Genomic DNA, 18,755 nt, shown 5'->3' on the forward strand with positions numbered 1-18,755 from the left:
ATTATTAACGGTTACATTTACTGTTACTATATTAAAACCATATGATTACCTGTACGATTTTATTTTAGATTTACTGCTCCTGTAGCTTGTGTTCTTCTGTTCTACCACTTCTAACTCATTTGCTTGCTTAATTTATAAATCAGATCCAAGTTGTGAGTTTTGCCACGGAACATAACTGGGATTCTCTGGATTTCTATGATGGCGCAGACAACAATGCACCCAGACTGGGCAGCTATTCAGGTGAGGGTCCAGCTACTGGAAAATACACACTTTTCCCTGTTTTGAGATTGATATCTCTTGCCTGCACATACATATTTTCTTTCACTCCAGAGGACCCTCATCGTTATATAGCAGGGATTCCCAAACTTTTTTTCCCCCAGCTTTTACAACATTGTAATATTTTAATATTTAATATTTCCACACTTTAATAAGTCAGTTAATGGTCACAGGACATGCAGGTAAACAAATAAGATATTTCACATTTTTGTATGTTTTATTTATATTTTGATTATTTTAATTTAACATCATATTTAATTATTCATAAGCTCACAAGGGGCTAGAAATAGACTAAAGATTGGGCTAGTGTTGCTGTGGATAGAGGTAAATTTTGTAATCCTAAGTAATGCGGTTGGTTGCACAGCGTCCCCTGGTGAACGTTATTATTCTAAAATATCTCACGGCAGATTGCCATTATTGACCAATTAGAATCAGGTATTCCAGAAAACCATATAATAAGCTTGTGTTATTCAGGTCTTAATTAACATTACAGGAATATTACATTAGGAGTAATGGAATGCCTCTATCCAAACAAAATGATCTTTGCTCTTAGTCTTTACCAAAAATGAATTAAAATGAAAACATCAGAGATTCCTCGCAAGAACTTGATATCATTAATTAAGTCACACCTTGAAGAAAGTCAATCGTTTGTAATTTTTGGAGCCAGGAAACTTGGAGGAGGCACATCATGCTGTTTTTGGCTAGCTAATTAATTGCTATGTCTGGCAGCACATCTAATGGGCACTGCACCTCACCACTCAGCACTTTATTTGTTTGTAAACAGTGCGGCCAGAAAAAATGTACTGATGCTAACAGCTTGTCATTGCTGAGCCCTGATGGCTTAATGGTCTTCTTGTCATCAAGAGATGGTGTACAGTGCTTGGAACAGTGTTTCTGGACTTTTCCTGGAGGATGGGAAACACTGCTTTATTGTGTCCTGTTGGGAGCTGTGACTGTCTTGCTTTCAGGGACAGTCAAGGTTTTTATGGCTGCACTGCGGGAGCAGTAATTGAGATGGTTCCAGCAGCTCAGAAGTTGACCTAATAGTTTAACTGAACGGCTGGAAATATAAAAAAACACTGAGGGTCCAGTGTCACAATACAGATGTTAACAGGTGTACCAAAACTTTTCATCACAGCATGGACATTTAAGATTTTCCCATTAATGAAAGTCTTTTGATATGCTCAAAATGTCTTGCTTGGTAATCCACTTTATCTGTTTCTTATTTCAACCCTAGCTAATGTGATTTTGACTGCAAAAGTAAAGAATTACAGGTTTCCATAATCTTCTGCTGTCCACTGCATGCATAACACAGTTTCTTCTTTATCAGGAACCACCATTCCTCAGCTCCTGAATAGCACATCTAACAACCTCTACCTGAACTTTGTGTCAGACATCAGTGTGTCAGCAGCAGGCTTCCATCTGGAATACACAGGTACGACACAACAGCAGCGTTACAACAGTACTCTATTGATTCCTTTCAAATGACCGAATCCAACAGGGCACTCTGTGTTAAATAAAGCCTGCATGTACAACCCCACCCTATACCTTGACCTTTTGGGAAAGTCTTTAGATTTTCAATTTTCTGTGCACGTAATGTGTATTGAATGAATTAATGAATGGATAGATGGATAGACAAATTAAAATATGGGTGGATGGATGGACAAATAGATGGATAGATGGACCATAGTCGGATGGACAATAGAAAGGCACAATAGAAAGAGAGTCACGGATAGATGGATGGATAGACGGACAGACATATGGACAGATGGCTGGACAAATGGCAGATAGACAGGCACAATAGAAAGACAGACAGATGGATGTATAGGATGGATGGATGGATTTACAAATTGCCGATAGACAGGCACAATAGAAAGACTGGTAGATGGATGTAGGGACAAATGACAGATATGAATAGATAAAAGGATGAATAGAGGGACAAATGACAAACAAGCACAATAGATAGATACAATATAAAGACTCGCGGATGGATGGATGGACGGACAAATGTCAGAAAGACATGTACATTAGATAGACACAATAGAAAGATGGATGGATAGATGGATTGAGGGATGGATGGACAGACAAATGGACATGGATGGACAAATGGACTGATGGATGGATGGGTGGACAAATAGACATGGATGGAGATATAAAAAATGGAGGAGGGATAGTTAGCAGATAGATAGGCACAATAGATAGACACAATAGAAAGACAGACTCGTGGATGTATGGATGGATGGATGGATGGATGGATGGATGGATGGATGGACAAATGGCAGATAGACCTAAATAGACAGACACAATAGCTAGACAGACCCAAGAGGCAGTGACGGATGAATGGATAGATAGATACAACAGATAGAAATCAAAGGGGAGAATGGCAATGAAAAAAGAGGAGGTCCCAGCCAATAGATATATTTTTATATCAGAATTTGGCAAAATGATCTGTATGGCTGCAGGTGCTGAGCCAGAGAGAGACACCTGTTCCACACAAAACAGAGCCAGATTTACATCCATAAAATAATTAGCCAGAAAACAGTCCTTCTAACCATGTTTTCATATACCAGCACACCAAATCCACACAGGCTTGCTGAAATACATCCTTTTATCAGTTCGGCAACCTAAAGTCTTTTGCACACAGCAGCTGTCAGTGTTATTCTGTGGGTTTTTTTATTTTTTATAAATCAGATTATTGCAGCGGTTTTGTGTGTTTACAGCTATTGGCCTAGATACATGTCCAGAGCCTCAGACTCCAACCTATGGGATTAAAGTAGGGGATCGATACATGGTGGGAGATGTTGTCATGTTCCAGTGTGAGCAAGGATATTCTTTACAGGTGAGGCCTGTGTGTAGTTTAAACATACAGTGCATCTGACTTATTTTTTGCATTGATCACTTCTTCGTAAACAGCTTTGTCATATATTCCTGCGAGCACAGATTTATGATTTGAAAATATTGATCTGTTTTGTTTTCATCTAGGGAAATGCTCATATCACATGTATGCCTGGACCAGTCAGGAGGTGGAATTATCCAGTACCTCTTTGCCTCGGTAAGGTCTTATGAAATGGATTGTGGAAGATTGTGTTCCTCAGTTTCAGATTCCCTTTCATCAGCAGTTGAATAAAAGGCTGTAGGATGGGTTATGTGAGTTTAGCCTGAAGTTTGATTCATCATCTCCACCTAAATTCTTCTCCTGTCCCAGCAGGTTTTATTTAATTCCATTCCTAAAATGCAGAGTGTGGCAGAGTTTTCGATCACACTATAGAATATTGTGATGGATTATCTGGTGTTTATTTATGGGGCCGTTTTTAAAGTGAAAGCCAACTAGAGCTTTTACGTTTCAGTGTTTGCATTCATTTTTCAACTGTTTTGGCCTCAGCCAAGCTGAAAATTCTGAAATACCCATCTTAATAATTTACCACCCAGCTGCTCGTACACATTCTGAATGCAAGACTTTTTTAACACTCCTTTCCGGGTGCTTGCTGCTCAACTCAGAGGGCAAAGACATCTCTTAGCCTGAGTTACATGTGTACATTTTTTGTCACTGCCAAAACCTTTTTCCAAATAAATATCAATCTTTTTTTAACACAAACATGACCAGTAAAGCATTTAGATACACTTGTTTTTCAACAACGTAATAATCTGTGAATTGTTTTATTCTTGCTGTTATTTTAGGGAAGATACAGCTAAGACTATAGAATACCCAAGACGTGACACTTGAATCGTTTTGAACAGGGAAAAATGCAACGCTTAATATGACTGCTCAATCGCAGGAAGCCACGCCTTCTGAATGAAAGAGCCAATCACTATTCAGTAAAGTCAGTGTGTTACTGCAGCTTCCGTTAGAAGTCCCCGTTCCTATATAAACAGTCGGTGCTCTGAGACGTGCACTCAGGACTGAGCATGCGTACTGGCTGATCTAGCCTGAAAAAAAAAAGCTTTTTATAACAATATCTGAGCAAAAGAAACAACTTTTATGACACAGTGGTTGACAGATTTCATTGGTAATTTCAAATATAAAATTTAATTGTAAGCTTAGTGAACGGTTTTCGAGAATTTGATGTTTCCCCACTCAAAGTTATACAGTAGGAGCTGCACTTGCATGCCCGAAAGGTGTTTCAAAGATGGCCGCTTAGTGACGTGACTTGCCTTAAAGGGACTTTGGTTACAGTCATGGTTCACAAACATATATTTAGAAGGAAAAAAAAACTTAAAATCTTGGCTAAACAAAGGGGCCAGAGTATCCCTTAGTACAGCTGATATTTTGCCCGTCTGTAACTCTTCTCCTTGTAAAATGCCAAGCTGATGGGCCAGACATTTCTTTCCCTTCCACTGCATCATCCTATCCCGTTTATAGCCAGCAATGTGGCCAGCAGGCTTTACTACAAGACCAAGTTTTTGGTCTTTGGTCTTTTTCCTCAGATCAGTTCATCACTGATCAAGGGCACCTTGTTTATCTTTTATATTGCTTTGGCTCATGTATGAGTTGGCTATCCGTTGACCTGCCCAATTCCCTTTGCATCCTGTTTGAAAGAAGTTGGAAGGAAGTTTCTACTTCTGATATATGCAGCAACATTGTCCAGCTCTCCTGTGCCAAAACTAGACCTCACATCCATGACTATTAGCTGTGACCTACATAAAACTGTTGCAATCACGACTTTAAACCCCAGAAGTGTTGGTGCTTTTTATCATGTTGCTCATCCCTCTGTAAGAGACAATAGCTTTTGTTTTTGTGCCAAGCTAATAGACTGCAGATCAGAATTTATTTTATTCCAGTATGTTTATTTCTGTTTAAGTGCTTCTCTGCTCCTCTATTTTGACTCTTTCTTTCTTTTTTTTGAGCAACAGTTTAATCTAAGAGTAAGTGAAATGTTAAGGACTAAACGCAAGGGACTTGACGTAATATATGTAAATGGGATTTCTCTTGCCAACTGCAGATTTTACACTACTTTTGATCTGCTACAGTCATTTAGCAGTCTGACGCCCATCTTCTCAGAGTCAAACAAGCTTTATTGGCCAAGTGAGATCACATGCACAAGGATTTTTTTTTGTCTGGTTTACAGGAGCTCTTTCATTTTTGCTGTATAACAAGTAAATCTTTATCTGTATATTCATAGCTCAGTGTGGTGGAGCCATGACAGAGGTTAGTAGAGTAATTCTGAGCCCTGGTTTTCCTGGCAACTACCCAAGTGGTCTGGATTGCACTTGGACGGTCACCCTTCCCATTGGCTTCGGTACGTGCATGTCATTAAACTGTGTAGGAGTGAACTACAGAATTTAGTGACTCTAGGTCTTTATCAGTGTCACTTACTGTGGTCAACATGTTAAGGAATCCACGTGCAATTCCTGAACTTCTCCACCGAGGCAATCCACGACTACCTGGAGATCCGAAGCGGGCCTAGTGAGACTGGTACAGTGATTGACAGGTTCAGTGGGCCGCAAGTTCCCGAGTCGCTCTTCAGCACCACCCATGAAACCAGCTTCTTCTTTCACAGCGACTATTCCCAGAATAAACCTGGATTTCATATTACATACCAAGGTAAGACTTTGAACATTTCCCACGATCCATTAGGTGTGTTATTATTGAGTTATTTGCATTCATCCTCCTCAATTGATTGTTTTTCTTCAGCCTATCAGCTGCAGAGCTGTCCTGACCCCCGACCTTTCAGGAATGGTATCGTAATAGGCAGTGACTTTAGCGTGGGCATGACGGTGTCTTTCGAGTGCTTACCTGGTTACTCTCTCATTGGCGAGACCTCTTTAACATGCCTCCATGGAATCAGCAGAAACTGGAACAACCCTATACCACGCTGTGAAGGTGGATAATATTAAAATTCTTTATGCACCAGATTTATTCACTATTGAAATTGAATGACCTTAGTGCTTCACGCATGCAACTGCTCACTGTAAGTTATTATGAAAGTGTCATCAGTTGCTTACAGCTGATGAGATTATACGCAAGCTCACGAGTGAGATTTATTGCCTTATCTCAACAATATTACTAGATGATGCATGATGTTAAACAGCGCCACACATCTCTGTGGTTAGAACAAATTCTCAATGGCTCACTGATCCACATTATTTCCCAGAGCACAGTGAGGTGATGTCAAACAGAGCGATCACAGCTATGAGATGAACTTCAGGAGATAAAACCTTTAAAGATGCACTAGGTCATTTTGTACTTGTTTCGCCAGCTTCTGTTAGTCGACATGAAGCAGCCTTGGACTCTGCACTGACATCTGTTGGCTGAGATTGGAACTGGCTGATTTGTTCGGAAATGTCTTAAAATTGACAAATAATTTTTAAATAGAAAATAAAGCCATTGTTGTTAAAGTAGATTCCCAAATGTTTATAAAATAAAGAATCTAGGCATGTTTTGAATGAAGATGTAACTAACAGCGATATTTGCCTAGATATATTTAATAGAAACATTTTTTCAAACAGAGACTTCCATATATATTTTTTAGGGATGACACGAATCAGTGATTTTATTTGATTCATTGAAATGGACAATGTGATTCACTGGAGCACGGAAATTGTTTTTGCTACTGATTTTTACATCAGTGATATCAAAGTGAGGAAGAATCATAAAGTAAACTTCTTAACCAAATGAAATGTATGTTAAAATCATCGCAATATTCATGGTGCTACTTTATTTTATTTTAGCAGAAAAACAATGCAACTATTTCATGAATATTCAGTATACTGTATATCACACAGTTGTAGTGTGGATGCAGAATCATGTTATAAAAATAATGTTTCTTTTTCTGATACCTTTTATTAAGTGCAGTTTTCATAGTATTTTTCACCTGATATTAATTTATTCTGGGGTTTTCCAAGATAAAATTTTATTTAAATGTATGCATTTAGCAGACGCTTTTATCCAAAGCGACTAACAGTGCATTCAGGCTATCAATTTTTACCTATCATGTGTTCCCGGCGATTCGAACCCCCAACCCCCAGCACAGTGCTCTACCAATTGAGCTACAGGAACACTAAAAATATAAAGAAATATAAAGTGTGGAGACATTCATTAGATCATGTAATCTAGCCATGTCTCCCTCACTGATATAAAACCAGCCATGTGTACCTTAAATTAACTTATTTTCTGTCTCCCCAAAAGCACTGTGTGGTGGAAACATCACTTCCATGAACGGCACCATCTTCTCACCGGGTCACCCAAATGAATACCCCAACTTCCAGGACTGTGTGTGGAGTGTCCGGGTGCCCCCTGGAAACGGCATCTACATCAACTTCACCGTCCTCAGCACTGAACCCATCTACGACTACATCACTGTGTGGTAAACTCTCATAGGGAATATTTGACACATGTCATGATGACCTTATTAGGAATCAGTTAAAGCTCATCAGTGTGTGCTAAATTATAATAGTGCTGAAGAAGTAAGAGAGATGGGACTGCACATGCAGATGAAAGAGCCACAAGAACTGAGAGCCATTTGTGACCACACTCCAAACGTCCTTCAATGTAAGACACTCGCTCGTGTGTGCAAGACCGTTCCTCCGAAAAGCCTCTAAGCACACTTTTTCATGTCTGTGGAAGGAAATCGTCCTTTAAATCTCCACAGAACACTTTTAGGACTACCTGCCATCTCATTTGCTTGGTTAGGCATCTCAGTATCTCTCCATTTGAAAAGTAGTTATAGAAATTGCCTTTGCACAGTTCCTCAAGTCAGGAGACAATTTTCAGAATTCAATTTTGTTTCGCTTCTGGGGTCCCTAATGTGGTATCTTGTTACGAAAATGGAAACTTCACACTTGTTTTGTTTGACTTTGTCTGGTCTTGGATGATTCTAGAGGTGCCACCAAACTGCACATTAGCTTACTATTTAAATCTATGTTTAGATACAGATTTAATATTTCAGTGTAGATGAAAAAATTGTTTTAGTTCTATTTATCATTAGTATGTGTTCATATTATAATTACTCAAAAAAAGAATTTTCATATAGGCATACTGATTTTATTTCTATTTTTTTCTTATCATCTTATTATATTAAGAAAAATATAATTATCATGTTCAAAAGTTTGCATATGTTTGGTTTGTGGGCATAAATGACTTTCTGCAGTTTTTTGTAACAGTTGTGCATAATTTCCCTTCTGAGCTTTGTCTCTTTAACCTTTCAGGAAAGACTTTTTGCTAATTGGGTATACTTCATTTTATTTGCTTTCTGTAGCTATTGGTTTTGGCCTCCTCATGGAAATTAAGCCCATTTGTTTTGGTGTTTTAGACTCCAAAGGGAGTGTGTGTCTTCAAACAAGAAGAAACATCTCTTGAGGTTTGGCAGGCTTAATATGAGGAATAATTAAACAACAATACAGATTTTATACTTTAAATTCTTCTAGGCTTCCGAATGTAAGCGACTTTTGTAACACAGCATGCAACTTTTAAAAGTTTTGGCATATATCTATTATTAGATATATGATTCTGAGAGACAAAGTCACAGATAACAGCAGGCTTTAGCCTGATTTTGTGTCCTTACAGAGTTAGTTAAGGCCAATTGGATGTTCAGAAGACCAGAGACTTTTGACTAATTGTCTTTCACATCGTTGTGACACCCAGTTGCGGGGGAGATAGAATAATGCATTGAAAGAAACCCAGGATAAATTCAGTAATTAATGTCAGCTGTTCACTTTTCACATCAGAGGTCCCTCTTGTTTAAGAAAAATTCCAGAGGGTACTTTTATTTATTAATAGATTCTGCATAACCTACACTCACCGTTAAATGTGTTAAATAATGCATTTTTACCACAGATAGAGGTTACATTATTATTGCATTTTTCTTACTTTTTTGCTCTGTACAATCTGCAATTACGATTGCATTTATGTTTCATGTTGCAGTGCTACAGTCTGTCCCAAAAAGTGCTTGACAACGTGCTCTACTAAAATTTGCGAAACAAACTTGCGAACAAGCTTCTGTATTTCTCTCTCTGGGTGCTCCGTCGGTTCCTCAGTGTGCTGCTACTAGTGACCATCTCATGCATCATAGGTGACCTAGATAAAGCAGTGTCTTCTGGTTCATTAGTCCAGCTCTATCGTTCATGTAAGAAACAAAGACTTTATGCATTTCTGCTGGGCTGGCCTAATGTAAAGACAGCAGCAGATATGGCATGAAGTTAGCTTAATAAACTACAAGACACGGAGAAATAACTGGCTGTTTTGGAATGCGCTTCTCGCTTTTTCTTGAAGTCAATAATAGGGAAAATATTGCTGTCTCCGCTTAAAGCCCCATTTAAGACAATATGGCTCATAAAAGCAGCGTTCAGCGATGTACTGCAGCAGAAATCAGTCTTAAACTATGAAGCACATAGTTTATTTACTCTCAGTGTAATTGCAGAGTCATTATTTTGCTGGACCACTAGGTTAAAGTCATGTTTTAGTGACTTAAGATTCATAAAGCAATTTTAAGTGATAAAGCGCAGTGGAGATGAGTCATAAAATGTTTAATTTATTTACTCTATGTGTAACTGCAAATCCTTACTGGGTGTTTTGGACCACAAAAAAAATGAATTTGCACTTACTATGTTTTTTTTTTAGACCCTGCTTTAAATGCAGAAAGTATATTTAATGGTATTCCCACTTTTAAAGCTTTTTTTCCATTTTGTTTTAATTCATAATTTAATGAATTACTACATGTTGCCACGATCAACAGAAAAAACGTTTAACAAATTCCCTTTACCGCCAACAATAACTGTGCCAATTCAAGGCAGAATGTATAATGAGCTTAATTTTTTCTAGAAAAGATGTGTACTTGTACTGAAAAGAGTGGCAATGACTTAATTTTAACACTAAGGCTTCATTAATAGTAGATTGCAGGTGGGTTTTGTGCTGAAACAACTTTGTTTCCAAGCCCATTACATAAGTTGAGCTAGGTCTAAGTCACGAGATCAGTCATTCTGGATGTAGGTTTATAAATCTCGCTTCATTTCTGTTTTTTGCAGGGATGGTCCTGACCAGAGTTCGCCCCAGATCGGTCAATTCAGTGGTAACACAGCCCTGGAGTCTGTCTACAGCACATCCAATCAGATCCTCATCAAGTTCCACAGTGACTTCAGTGGAAGTGGTTTCTTTGTGCTTAGCTACCATGGTGAGATGCCACTTCAGGTTGAATGCATAGACATGTTTTACCAGTCTGTTTAAAACCAGTTTGATTCAATAAATATGTCATCACTGTGTAATTTCAGTCCCTACCAGGCATTTAAAGTGGCTTACATATGCACTGATCATATTGATTTGAGTCAGGCTGCTGACTAGTATTTATAGTTTATTACATGCTTTCATATTGATCCTTGGCCCATGTCAGCTGTCACCTGAGATGCATTGAAAGAAAATGACCATTTCAGAATGTGCGTCACACCAACCGTCTCAAGGTTGTCTATAATGCTCGCTGATTAGTCTAGTTTGTATATTTTCCATTTTGTTTCTCTAAATCATTTTTTTTACTCATGCTCATTTTAAAAACGTATAACTTTCTTTTTGCTGTGGAACACAAAGGCAAAGATTTTGAAGAATATTCACACTGCTTTCTTCCATCCTGTCCTTAAAGTTGCTTTATGCTCCAGAGCAAATTGTTTCTCGACCTGTCTTTCATGGATTGAACTGCAGATACATTTTCCATCTGCAGATATTTTAGTCTGTGATGCGCATACATAACAAAGAGAAAGTTGATCATCTATATTTACTCAGATTTGCCCTGGGAATACCCCGGTCCATCATAATGAGTTTAGCTTTGATTCCATTTGATTCTGAGTAAATGGGACACAGAGCCTGAAAGACAAACTTTATTTCCACCAACTGCTTTGATATGAATTAGTCAAAATTACCATCCATTAAACTCAAATATTCATCTAGTATTTAGTATGTTATCTAATCATATTAGGGCTCTGTCGAGTCTGCCAATCTGCTCTCTGATGTCGCATCCTCTAGTGTTTTAAAGCCAATCTAGCCAAAGCAGCTTAGACAGGAATCTATGGAATATGATTATGAGCTCAGAATGGGCTCTAAAATCCAGAGATCATGCCCTTCAAATTCACTCAGGTTTATTAGTGAGGCTTTACTCAATATTCCGTCCAGACACCAAGGACATCAAAGAGGCATCTCTGAGTTAGAGAAGCGCCAAATAGCCCATTTTAACAACTTAATTCTGAAGTCTCATTCTAATGGCTCTCAGACGTAAGCACACTCACACACTATCTATTTCCACCTCCCCGGTCCCTGATTCATCAAAGAAAAACTCCAGACAACAACAAAGAAGGTTTGTAATTGAATAAATTTAGTGTGTGTTGGGGGGGGGGGGGGCGGTTGGTTAAATCATAACCCTCTGTTGGTTTTTTCCCTCCTTTTTCACACCCACTTGAATAACCTCTTGTAGGGAAGTATAGTGTCTTCAGCCACATGGCTGCTGATCAGAGCGTCCACCCTAATCTCTCTGGGCTGCCTCTTTTGTTGCCTTTCCATTTTGGCCACTTACTCCAAAACACAACAGGGAACCCGTCAGGAAGCAAACAGAGAAGGAGCCACATGCTAAGTGGGCTTCAATAGTTAATTAGTGTGTTTCCAACTCCGCCTTCTGAAACCTCAACTTGGCAAGAGAAGACAAAGCCAAAATCTTCCATCTCATGATGGAAGACTCAGTTCATGGTGTCCTCAAAGCGAAGAGCTCAAAGGTTTCTGATATCCATCTTAATCAGTGTGAAGTCTCTACAATTATGGCTTCATGTCAAAATTCCAAGCAGCTTGACTGCATCGAGATTCTGTTGCATTCGCAGTTTTCATTAACACCAGAATAATTAACTCGCCAATTACGCTGTGCAAAGCTACTCGGTAATTATCATCAGCACTCGTGGCTATCTATACATTGCAAAGGGAAGGGCCTCAGCACTGTTGTACTCGCACAACAAATGCATTACTCATGCAATCCAGAGCCGGATAAATGTTCGGTTAATTCCTTCTCTTCTTAAGTGATTCGCTCATTATGTGGGTCGTTTTGTTCTTGGCGTTTTCAACGACTGTGACACGCTCACTTGCTAGCATGTGTATATGCTGTCAGATGGAAGCGATTGATAACGCTCTGTGCTAACATCGCAGAGCGGCCCGTAGTGCAGTGATAGTCACCCTTCCATGCACCTCAGTGTCACCCTACTTAATCGTTATTGGTCACGGAAGGTTCCTCTGTCATTAGTACTGACTAGGAGCCAACACAACTGTGCCGAATGTCACATTTCACCAGGGCGTTTTTTCAGAGGAGGCAAAAGATTTCAATGAGAAAATAATGGGCTGTACCAACAGAAATGGAGTAGTATTATAAAATATATTACATATTATTTATATCAATATTTGTCTGTTCAAAAGGGTGTAGCATCTTATTTGCCTTCTTACAATGGCATAAATGTATAAGGGGTAAAAAGTGTTTTCATGTCACTGTGATTGGCTCATTGTCCTGTCATGTGTTAATGCCACATATCAAGTTTGGCCACACATGCAAAAACATAAGGTGTGGTCACATTTCGGTTTAATGGTATATGAAGCACAGTTCTCAAAAAAGTCTTTCAAAACCAAGCATCTTCCTGTTGATCAGTGCTTTGAATCTGCATGAGCAGATCTTTCGCCTATTGAATGAATGATTTTACTGACAAAAAAAAATGCTGAACATAAGTAAATGTGACTGCAAGTATGCAAAAATGTTATAAAATATAAAACATTATTTTAATATATCCTGTAATGAGTGGGAATGACTAAATGACTAATTCTGAGTATTAATGTGTTCAGCGCTGTATACACTATCTTTTTCTGCAGCTCCTTTAGAAACTATTTTGAGAAGGGGTATGGGGTGGGGCAAAGAAAACATTTAGAAATAACTTTGTAAAGATGAATACATGGATTAATAATGCACAAATGCTAAATACAAATATTTCTTGCTTTTATATATACTTTTCGTTACTTTTTGAGAGATTTGAATCTCTTAAATCTCCTCAGATCTTTGTAAACACATCTTTCGCCCTCTTCTTTTGCAGCATACCAGTTACGAGTCTGCCAGCCTCCGCCAGAAGTGGCAAACTCCGATATCCTGATGGAAGATAATGAGTTGGAGATAGGTATGAACACATGTTTTTTGCTATTGTTTATAAAAATGGTTCTGATTCTGTTCAGGTTGGCTTGAGGTCCAGAAGTGTGTATTTGTTTTTCGGTGTTCTCCTATCCCATTTTATATAAAGTAAGCCATTTGTAGACTGGCTCCCAAAGAGTATAAATATAGTGGCACTTTAATAACATTTCTCTGTCTGTTTGCTTGTCTCTAGTACCTGGAGAGAGCTACCTGTTACCATTCTCGTTTGGAATTGTTCCCCCCAAATATGAAAACTCTGCCATGATTTATGTGCCCTCATGTTGTTCCAAACATGTGTGACTTTCTTTCTTCAGCCAAACACAAGAGAAGCCATTTGAGAAATGTCTTTTTTGTCTATACAAAGAAAGTGAATAGGGTACATTGTTGTTTTGGACCCCATCGACTTTCTCTGTACAGACAAAAACAGTTCTTCTGAACGTCATCTTTTGTGCTCCAAAGAAGGAAATCAAATGTTTGGAACAACATTAGGACACATGAATCATGACAGCATTTCCGTTTTGGGGGGAATTTCTCCATTAAGAGTTTTTCAAAACAGATCAGGCACTGGTAAAGCATCTATTATAATATATTCACATGTTCCTTGCAAAAAAAAATTCATATTTCCTCTCCACTTATTCCAGCCAACTGTCATCTGCCCTCAATGCCAACATGACTACTAAATTAGTACCCTGAACAAAACCCGTTTGTAACACAAGTGTTTCACCCACAGCCATGTTGGCACGAATAATCAAACCTGGCATTTCTGGTGCTATAGAAATTAAACCAATACTGTAAAGGAGATTCACTTTGCCCTGTTGCCTAGACACTGGCAGTGCATTGGAATGCCTCTCCACATAGGAAAGCTTCAGTGCGTCATACGTTTGATGTTTTCCAGGTGCTTACGCATGATTATTTTTAGATAGGCGATGGTGGCGGGGTTTTCATGCAAAACCAATACAAGCAATTTATTAGACAGGGCTGCAAACGCTGCTGTTTTACAGCTCAATTATCAACCTCTTCAAGTTTAACATTAAAATATATGCATCAAACCCATATCTGTGACATCTATCTCCATTAAAACCAAGGAGGTTCGCTGTCCCACCTAATTAAATGGACGCTTAATCATTGCGACTCTCTTTCTCTTGCATCTCAGGTGATATTATCCGCTATCGCTGTCACCCCGGATTCACCCTGGTGGGGAGCGAGATTTTGACGTGCAGGCTGGGAGAACGGCTACAGATGGACGGGCAGCCTCCTTCCTGCCAAGGTGGGCATGCTTTTCAAGAACAAAGCCCCTTAAATGACACAGACCCACCAGCTTCCATTTACCAGGATTATGTGCCTAATGCATCCTCTTTTAGACAGCGGAACCAGCGCAGAACAGGGGTTAAAGGTATCAGCGTGTTGCCTAGGAAACGTCCAACCAGCGTCCACAAGTAAATGGCAGGATATTGGGACGGCTAGACTAGGAGCTCAAATCACTCAGACGAGCATCATACATGTAATGGAGGGTAAAATGTGATCAGAGGCAGTATTGCTGATAGCCCATGAAGAGCTCGGTCTTTCCCTGTCACTGCTCCTTCCCTCACATTCACTGTTGATGAGTGATGCGGCTCTTGGAGTTTAGTGGCTCAAACAGCTGCTGCCATTAATCTTTCATGGCTCCATCCTTCTCCCTGCATCCCCACGAGAGAGCACTCACTTTGTTAGAATTTGTCCTGTGCTTAGATTCAGGAAAGTGCCTGGAAACGGTAGTTCAATCATTTGTCATGCACATTAAAGCAGTTTCGGAACGGGATAAACAAAGTGAGCCATGGAGCAGGAGAACTCATGAAGTGTTTTGCAGAGTATGTAACATTTCAGGCTGACTTGATGAAAAAGTGTGGCTTCTTTTTTTCCCCCCAAGATTACAGAAAATGGCCAACTTCTACAGTTCCTAAAGAAATGGTCCCAGGCAAATGATTTGCTGTTTATAATCTTAGGAAGTTTTGTGGTCAATAGACACCAGACCTGATTTCATTGACTATGGAACAGAAGCAATTCAGTTCTAAAATTTTAGGCTTGGACTTTAGCGTAGTTTAGTTGAATATAGTTGAATTTGGTTTGGTTAATTTAATTTTGTTGAGTCAAGTGTAGTCCTCTTTAGTTTCGTTTCATTTCTCTGAGCTGAGTCAAATGTAGTCTCGTCTTGTGTTTAGTCTAGTTTTTTTAAGTTTGGTTATCTTAATTTAGTCAAATCTAGTCAAGTTTAGGTTTGTTGAGTGGAGTGTTGGCTTATCTAGTTTTACTGAGTTGATATCAGTTTAATATAGATGAGTTAGTTTAGTTTTGTCAGGTCTAGGTTTGTTGAGTCATATGTACACTTTTGTTGTTTATTAAGTTTAATCAAGTCGAGTGGAGTTTTGTCTTATCTAGATCTCTTTTCTGTGGAAGCCTGTTTCCGACACTAAATAAAAAAGGTAATTGTCAGTTTTTATCTCACATTTCTGTCAGAATTGTGTGATATAAATTCTGAATTCTGTCAGTCAGGATTGAGAAATATGAACTTGCAATTGCAAGAACAAAACCTCAGAATTGCAGGTAATAAAGTCAGAATTGCAAGATATAAACTCGCAATTATGAGAATAATGAGACTTTATGACTCACAATTGCAAGTTTATATCTAACAATTATGACTTTATAACTCAGAATTTTTACTTTATAACTCGCAATTGCAAAATATGAAATAAATTCAGAATAAAACAATTCAGAATTGTGAGAAAGTCACAATTACCTTGTTTTATTTTTTATTCAGTGGCAGAAACTGCCTTCCATAGTTTTCAGCTTAGTTTCCTCAAATTTGGTTAGGTTAATTTATTTTAGCCTAGTCAAGTTTAAGCTTGTTAAGTCAAGGATTTTGAGTTCAGGTAAATTAGTTGCACTGTTTTTTAGTTTGGTTCAGCTGAACTAAATGTAAGTAACATGAAATATGAACACTTAGTACCACATAAAATATGCCCATCTTATTGATACACAAACCCTATAATTATCACCTTTGTACAAAATCAGTAACTAATAAAAATGTGTCTTTTCCCCCCACAGTGCAATGTCCAGCTCATGATGTCCGCTTTGACTCATCTGGGGTGATTTTGAGCCCTGGGTATCCCGACAGTTACCCCAACCTACAGATGTGTTCTTGGAGCATCAATGTGGAGAAGGGCTACAATATCACCCTGTTTTTTGAGTTTTTCCAGACTGAGAAGGAATACGACATTCTAGAAGTCTTTGACGGTAAACCTTTTTTCTCCACTTAAACTAGGCTGTTATTGTAAAAATGTTTAAGTTATAGAGATTCCTGCAACATATGCAACTCTGAGTTCACACGATCCACAAAGTGACAAAATTGCTTTTCTTTTCCCGCTTTTTTTTTTTTTTAAATACAACATATTAAAAGTGAATCTTGAATTGATATTAGTCTAATAAGAGAGTGAATATGCCTTTCACAGGGTAGTCACCATTTGTACCCAAGGCTGTTATTATCTACACTTTGTCTGCTTTCCATTTTCAAGATATTTTTCATTTCAAGTAATTTCAAAAGCCTTAGTCAAATTGTGTTTCACCTAAGCATTAGGTTCTTTTACGAGTTTCCTATTTTTTGACAAGTGTAATTTGGTGTAACAGTCCTCCTGCAAATTGTCTTTCTCTTCTGTTTCTTTTAAAGGACCCACAATTCATAGTCAAACTCTGTCTACATTGAGTGGTGACCTCCCCACACCCTTCAACATCACCACCACTGGCCACCAGCTTCTTCTGCGCTGGTCAGCTGACCACGGCACCAATAAGAGAGGGTTCCGCATCCGCTATGTCGGTGAGTATCAAAGTATGTATCCATTTAAATCTCTTTATTGCTTGCACGTTTTCCGTCTCTGTTCTTGAATTTGAATGAACGTATACTTAGAGCTGAGGAAGTGTGTTTGGGTAGTTGACGTGAAATAATTTGGGGTAGATGCCCAGCAGTGTGACTTATTATACTATTTAAATGTTTAATATTAATCTTTAGAAGATCTCAAAATTAATATGCATGTTTCATACTGTGTGTTATGATGTTGTGATGGGTAAATTCTTTTTATTAATGATTGATTGTAGTTTTTAGTGTTTAGATTTGTATTCATTGGACAAAATGGTGAAGAATAAAAATTCTAAACATTTACTGGTTATCAGTCATAACATAAAAATACTCCAATTGTCGAGTTATTGCTATTGACCAGAAATGTAAAATGTATGCAACCATATTTAAGACTTTTTCAAACTGCCGGACAGTTTAAAGAAATAGATCACAATTAATCATAAAATCAAAAAAGCAACAACAAAAAATATATATATATCATTATTTACTTGCCCCTTTTTTTCTTCCATATACATTTTATTATTATAAACCTAAAAATTAGCATACTGATGGGGAAAGAGGTTATTGCATGTTATGTGTCAATTACCAAAGTCTGTCAGAATCGTATGAGTGTGAGTGCATGTGCATGTTTATGTTTGTATATATGTGTGAACATAGATGGACGTGTACGTGCTGATAACATTTTTGTGTAGAAGTAACTTTGTCTTTTAGGTACTTTGATGGGTTTATTTTGGCGTCTTTGCCCAAGAGAGGGCTTACACACTACCTTACTTTAGCTCATATATGGTTGACAAATGTCCTTTGCAATTTAGGTCAAGCACTTTACAATTTCTCAGAAAAAGTCATCCTGACAGAACAAGAAAGGCCGGAGACCCATTGGACCAATAGTGCACCTTGGTTAAGTGAATGCTACACTTGCCGTTGTGGATGTCAACCAAAGACCTAGGGACTCCAAGTACACATAATGCATTTTTTTTACTACACCTTACCTTTCAATTCCTCAAGCTTGAGTGTGTGTGCTCAAATGTAGTAGAGCGGACTCAATAGGGACAGACAAATCTACAGTTTAAGGGCTTTCTGTGGTCAATTAAAGTGGATAGTTTCCCTAGTGTTCCAGTGGTTTTTCCACGAAAAAAGACTTTTTACAGACATGGGAGATGCACTGTTCTCATGGCCATAACCAGCTCTTAAGTCTGTGTTATAAAGTAAACCTCATGATCATGTAATTCAGGATGATTTGAGAATGATTCAAAGAGCATCCCTTGCTTCAAAGAAAACAAGAACATTTGACCATTATTATTTTTTTTTTTCACATTTGATCATTTTAGACACCACTGTTTATAAGATGCAGTGTACAATCCTGAAGATGAAAAATCAATGTTATTATTTTATTTTCATTTGTATTATTGTATTATAGCAAAAAATAAAAATCTTACCATTTGATCCCAGATTTAAATTAGATTTTGAAT

The 18,755-nt window shown here is 38.1% G+C and overlaps 1 protein-coding gene across 6 annotated transcripts in view; it reads left to right on the plus strand.

Annotated features, from left to right (window-relative positions):
- The window catches only part of csmd3b (CUB and Sushi multiple domains 3b), a 373,951-nt gene that overhangs the window by 301,611 nt on the left and 53,585 nt on the right, over positions 1-18,755 (plus strand). For 2 of the 6 annotated variants that reach the window (XM_026288600.1, XM_026288601.1), the window contains exons 36-48: positions 144-240; positions 1,607-1,711; positions 2,997-3,115; positions 3,259-3,328; positions 5,397-5,513; positions 5,609-5,818; positions 5,909-6,097; positions 7,403-7,580; positions 10,237-10,382; positions 13,309-13,389; positions 14,554-14,667; positions 16,482-16,670; positions 17,101-17,259. In XM_026288600.1, the coding sequence (XP_026144385.1) occupies positions 144-240; positions 1,607-1,711; positions 2,997-3,115; positions 3,259-3,328; positions 5,397-5,513; positions 5,609-5,818; positions 5,909-6,097; positions 7,403-7,580; positions 10,237-10,382; positions 13,309-13,389; positions 14,554-14,667; positions 16,482-16,670; positions 17,101-17,259 (1,774 nt within the window). Of the gene's footprint in view, positions 1-143; positions 241-1,606; positions 1,712-2,996; positions 3,116-3,258; positions 3,329-5,396; positions 5,514-5,608; positions 6,098-7,402; positions 7,581-10,236; positions 10,383-13,308; positions 13,390-14,553; positions 14,668-16,481; positions 16,671-17,100; positions 17,260-18,755 lie in introns of all 6 variants that reach the window. The other 4 variants (XM_026288602.1, XM_026288603.1, XM_026288598.1 and 1 more) reach the window with 2 other exon arrangements.

The sequence above is a fragment of the Carassius auratus genome, chromosome 19 (genome assembly GCF_003368295.1).
Source record: "Carassius auratus strain Wakin chromosome 19, ASM336829v1, whole genome shotgun sequence".
Lineage (NCBI taxonomy): Eukaryota > Metazoa > Chordata > Actinopteri > Cypriniformes > Cyprinidae > Carassius > Carassius auratus.